The sequence below is a fragment of the Pocillopora verrucosa genome, chromosome 12, assembly GCF_036669915.1.
Source record: "Pocillopora verrucosa isolate sample1 chromosome 12, ASM3666991v2, whole genome shotgun sequence".
Lineage (NCBI taxonomy): Eukaryota > Metazoa > Cnidaria > Anthozoa > Scleractinia > Pocilloporidae > Pocillopora > Pocillopora verrucosa.
The window spans coordinates 13,278,985-13,284,823 of record NC_089323.1 but is presented as its reverse complement, the minus strand read 5'-3'; the positions used below and the strand labels follow the sequence as shown (position 1 = coordinate 13,284,823).

The window sequence follows — 5,839 nt, the reverse complement described above, 5'->3', positions numbered from 1 at the left end:
CTAACGATCCTAAAAGTAGTCTAAGTCCGTCAAATCTTTCCACGCACAAAAAGTAGAAACATCTAATAGGCGGAGTAGGACTCCTGAGCTAGATGTCTTTGTTCTCGACGTCGGTATGCATACCGTCGTAACCGCATCGGCCACAAGACAAGACACTTAACATTGTTAAGATTTTAACAATGTCAGAATGAAACATCGTGGTTTGGTAAAACTTCTCGAGTATACCAAGTATAATTATTTCCCCCTCAAAAAGGAAGTTCAAATCAACGTTAGTCACGTTCGTCGATGAAATCAAAGCCTTCGTAAAAAGTAAAACTGGCAAGTTGAACGTCTTGCACGTCTTCGCGCAAAAGGTCATCCCTAAAAAGTTGTTGCAATCCACTTTAGAATCTCGTCTTTCATTTCCTCGAAGAGTTGTTTTTGTTCAAACAAAACGTCGGTTACCCCCGCTAACGTTTAATTCTCATGAACTCGCACGTACTCAAAGAAAGGTCGGCCTTAAAAAATTGTTGTTATCCAGTTAGGTATAAGATCCTTCCCTCGCTTACGTTTAAGAGTGGAAACTTTACGTTAAAATACTAGGGTATATTTTTGTGCAATTTTAACTGCGTTTGGAAACTTTTTGAACATGACCTATTAAGAATTCGCCGAAACAGAAATTAATTTAACGGGTAACTTTTGACGATCATTCCAGCAAAAAATAATATAATTAGTGTTGTCTCTGACGATAGCTGAGGTACTTGACTCTCGCGACTTGCAGAGGCATTGATGCATTGAACATGTGCCCACGCAACTCCATCAAGCTTCTTATAACTCAGTAGAGAGTTGAGTCCTATCAGTTTTGACAAAACCTCGTCATCATCCATTTTTTGGCAGCGTTTCTGAGTGATACTGCATGCAACACCAAAAGAATTACAATGAGAGGTATTAAACAAGGAACAGGTATGTGAAATCTGGCTCTTTGATTAAGAATTCGCATCTTAAGGAGACTTTCGTCCACAACTGAAGCAGTGATTAGATGCAATGCTTACTTTTTGAAATATGAGATTCTTTGCACATCTATGTCATTTTAAACTAATTTCTTACCCATGGTATGCGACTCTTAATCTTGCAAATAGGAAAAACTTTCGAAAAGTTCACTCTGTATTATCAAACGTAAAAAAAACAGAGGTCGAACTCTAAACGTTTTGGAATGTCTTTCGATGGTGGCTTTGAATAAAGAATAGTCAGATTGTCTGACACAGTGGAACAGTCATGGTGGCCTAGGCGGTCCTATAATTTTCGTTTTCCGAGCTCAGCACAATTCTATTTTCCAGCTCGATCGCACATTCGTTCTATCCAAAAGATCCTTTCAGTTTTAAGTCTGTTTCTACCTTTGGAATGGCTACTCAATGTCTAGTCAATGTCAAGATGGAAAACTATAATCAGTTTTTGAAAGTGACTTTCTTATGTAACAAGTATCATGCGAATATTAGGTTGATTCGTGGAATTTCGTCCGGTCTAAGATTTAAGTCCTTTCCATCTAGCAGTCCTTTGTTCCTTCAAACTTTACTTGCGTTCATATTGATTTTGAATACATGCTGATGATTATGGTCCTGAAATCGCTGCGTTGCTTTTCGTACGGGAACGGCAAAGCGTGAAGTTTATCTAGTACCGTAAGCTGTAAGGATTCTCTAACGGAATTTCGCTTGTGAAAAAGTCTTCAGACACCTTCTCCTCCTTTCTTTAAATATTGCTCTCTGCCGCCTTTTCTTGTCTCTCCAAAGAATTAATGCACTTATTCTGATCCTCAAGCTGATCTGGGTCAAAATTTTGGCGACGGCTTTTCTCAACAAACTTGAATGTTGATCTGGCTTGAAAGATGAAACAGAAACGTTAAACTGCCACGCAGTAAATGCGGTCATATATCTTGATATTTTTTTGTATGTGAAGTGCATGAATGGTACTTTCCCTGGGCGCAGGGAAACAGGAGAAATTCCGTTTTTTCATTAATGAACAAAATCTAGTTGTTGCAGATCCCCGGTTTAAGGAAATTGGCGAAGGATTTTCTGCTCTTCAGTTAGGCCAAGCAAGTGTTCCGAATCATTGAAGTTTCCCCACATTGAACGTTTAGTCAGGTAATTTACAATTAATCGCCCAACGGAGTGAAAATTGACCACTCCGAAAGAAAACTTATCGCCAAAGTAACGTCAAAAGAGAAATTTATCGTCACCGAATCCCAACTTAAAAGACTGAAAATTTCACGATTTGATTCTTCGATTTAACCTTATCCGTATCAGTACTTCGTAGGAATGACTCTGAATTAAATTCATTCCACGTGGAATCGATTGGAAGCTTGATTCAGAGGTTATGTTAAAGAAAAGAAAACGCACAAGAAGCAACGGGAACCTCCCAATCTGAAAAAAACGATAAGTACTCAGTAAGACAAACATCCCATTTCTCTTTCACATCCCATGAAAGTTGATTCGGTTTTGAAGAAAAAAGACGCGGCGACTTCATGACCACAGATCCCATATTTAGTGGCAACATAAAGATAAGTGATATAAAAAAAATTCCACGTACCTTAGGGTTTTGTATTCTCCAAAAAAGGTATAGCCACAACAGAAAGAAATGCCGGTAACCTTCAAAATTTTGGGATGTCAGGCAAAGCTTTCCACGAGATTCCTTCGCTCTCCCAGAACTCTTATTTGCAATTAAAAGTTCATTTATGAAATCCGTTCGACCCGTTCCTCCGTTCGCTACCACGCAGCAAAACTATTTGTGAATATGCTGACCGCTTCTGGATAGGATTGAAGTTTAAATGTTGAAGCAAATAGTCGTCTCGGTAAGTTAGTAACTCGTATTTCGTAAACTCAGAGCTTGAAGTTGACTTCAGGTTCTTATAAACGAAGGCTGTCTTCGATCACTTCCTTTGCTCGGTTCTACCAAATAAAACACGCGATCAGTTATAATGTGAGGACGTTTCCGCTGGAACACAAAAACAATGCAATGTTTCTTTTGGAAGTATTATTCCTTGTGGCTTTGAACGTTTCTTGGATTCGAAATAACTGCATTTTGTGGATATTTAGAGATTGGAAGCAGAATTGACTTCTGGTCGTTTGCATTTGAAAAATTTGAGTACAACAAATTTAATGAGCTTACAAAGCAATACCGAAAAGCAGAGAATCAAATAAAGTTGTTTTTCCATTTGCGCTTGATGGCTGTGAGACGGTAAATAGGCACTTTGTGTTAGATGAGTAACGGTTCATTACTATGCTCTCGCAGTTCACATTTGTGAAGCATGATCAATGTTTAGGTTTTGCACTTGATCAGAGCATAGCTGAGGTGCGTGGTGTGATTGTAGCGCGATATTTTTAAGTGCTCTTACCGGGAACTTCCTGTCTATTTTAAAAAATGACTCGTAACTTGCTCACGGATTCTAATCTTGAAAACGTCATAGAGAAGCTTGTGGCTGAAAAAAATAGCTTTTGTTTACTTCATCAAAAGACGAAATAGAAAACTGATGGAGCAAAAGGCCTCCAAAAAATATGGCTCTTTAAAGGAACATCTTGAGTGTTACGAAGAAAAACAAGTTATACTGTTATAAACGCACAACTTTTGGTCTTTTTACTTTGTACAATTTCCGAATCAAAAGCACTCGTTGATTGTTAAGTTCTCTCGGTTGTTCAATTCATTCTTTAAGTGCGTAGCACTGATCATAAAATATTTAAGGTGGAATGACTTCTCACCGCTCAATGACTTCTTCTCTTCAGGTTCAGCTCTAGTGCTTTTGGCACTTTTTGTGAATTCTCAGTTTATACCATCAACAAGTGCAGCCCCAATAGATTGCCAGAAGAACACTGCTGTCTGCTTAGAAGAAATCTTGAAGGAACTGACCCAACTTCAATTTGAGGTTAAAATTCTCACAGAGAACAGAACATTGGTGCGATGTACGTTTACTTTTTTTTAATTGTACTGGTTATTCCATTTTATCTTTATCATTATACAGTGTAACACGAAAAAGGTAGTCTTATGCATGGCGATTTCCATTTATTTTCAGAGGAACCATTTTAGCGAATCTAGATGACAAAATTTTCAACATGCTTGGAGCTCTTATCTTTAGCAACTCTCTGTTCAAGCTGCTGTGTAGCTGAACATTGACAACAGAATAATTTAAATATTCTAAACTTTTTTCGAATCTTTGGTCATTTGTCGAGTTTTTTCAAAATAATTTTTATTCTTATCTTATGATTTGATGCGCTTTTAAAAGATAAAAGATATATGAAGAATCCAAGTCCGTAGTCTTCTCTCCAAGACAGATACTTCTTCGGATGATATAAGCACATTCATACCAAACCCCCTCTTTGAGAGCATGCCCAAAACGTCAAGCATATTTATTTTATCTACAACAGCTAGGAACTGTGCTGAGCTGTACAAATCCGGACGAAGGATCAGTGGTGTTTACACTATCGACCCAGATGGTTCAGGCGCCTTTAATGTATATTGTGACCAAACTACAGCCAACGGGGGATGGACAGTGATCCAGAAGAGAATGGATGGCTCCGTTGATTTTAACCGCACCTGGAACGAATACAAACATGGCTTTGGTAACTTGGTCGGTGAATTTTGGCTGGGACTGGACAAGATAAACCGCCTGACTCGAAACAAGACAAAGAACAAGCTTCGGGTAGATCTGGGGGTAACTACTGGCAAAACTGTTCACCCTGAGTATGACTGGTTTGGGATTGGGAACGAGACAGCTAAGTACCAGCTATACATTGGCAATATTACAAGTAAGTTAACGTTTTTTCTTTTTTCGGCATTTATCATTCGATTTATATATATTAATTAATTCTCATTTAAATCTCATTATTTTACTATACTTGATCGAATAATGGTATTATAAGTTTGCAAGGTAGTCCTGAGGTAAACCTGAATGTCTGATTGGTTCTTACTCGGTCTGGAGTTAGGTCTTTGTGCCACGTAAGGAACTCACTTCTTACTAACCTTCATTTTTTCCTTTATTTCCTTTTTTGCGGAAAACAGCAAGTTATTCGCGGGAAAAAGCCGTTATACGGATCCTAGAATTATGCGAATTTCTTTTGTTCTGTTTTGAAACAGATGCCACCGTTTCCTCTGATTCCCTCGGTCCCCACAGGAATCTCGTTTTTGGTACCTGGGATAGAGATCCTGTTGATTGTGCTGAAAGAGGTGGCAGAGGCTGGTGGTATGGCAACGGTATTAAATGTACTGATTTGTCAAATCTCAATGGTATTTATCCGCGTTGTGGAAGGAACACTTCTGCAGAGATTCACTGGGCAGAGTTAGATCAAACCAGTGCCAAAGGCAGCGCTCCTTCATCAACTGAAATGAAAATTAGACCGGTGGACTTTTAAAAACTTTCTTAGAGATAAGTACACAGCACATAAGTAGATAGTAATTTTTTAGTGTGCTCTGATAATATCCACCTCTGAGCAGCTAAGGCGACGAAATCGAAATTAATTTAGGTTATGAATTGGTATATTGTCAGAAACAAACCATCTTTTTGGTTTCTTTGTAGTAAAAATTCCAACATTGGCTTTTGGTAAATACGTCCCATTGCAAACATGCCCCCTTACCTTCACGGGTTCGTCAGAAAACGTAAAAAAAGTTCGCCTGCGTATTTACCAGTTCTACCCCAAATCTTTCGACTCGTTTCCTACCACAGATTGTGTTAAAGTTTTGTCAAAATCAAAATATTTTGGCGACTAACATGCAACCTGTCCCCTGAATATCTACAACCTCGATTTATATCTCGAAATGTTATTACTTCGTATTGACTAAAGAATCCTGCGTACAAGTTGGCTATTCTACCACCGAA

General features: G+C 38.4%; 1 protein-coding gene across 1 annotated transcript; it reads left to right on the top strand.

The window, feature by feature from the left end:
* Window positions 1–860: 860 nt before the first annotated feature.
* Window positions 861–5,569, top strand: LOC131786382 (angiopoietin-related protein 7-like). The gene is made up of 4 exons (XM_059103440.2): window positions 861–942; window positions 3,753–3,929; window positions 4,392–4,772; window positions 5,101–5,569. The coding sequence occupies exons 1-4, from the start codon at window positions 918–920 to the stop codon at window positions 5,373–5,375; spliced, it is 858 nt and encodes a 285-aa protein (XP_058959423.2). The 5' UTR covers window positions 861–917; the 3' UTR covers window positions 5,376–5,569.
* Window positions 5,570–5,839: the final 270 nt, after the last annotated feature.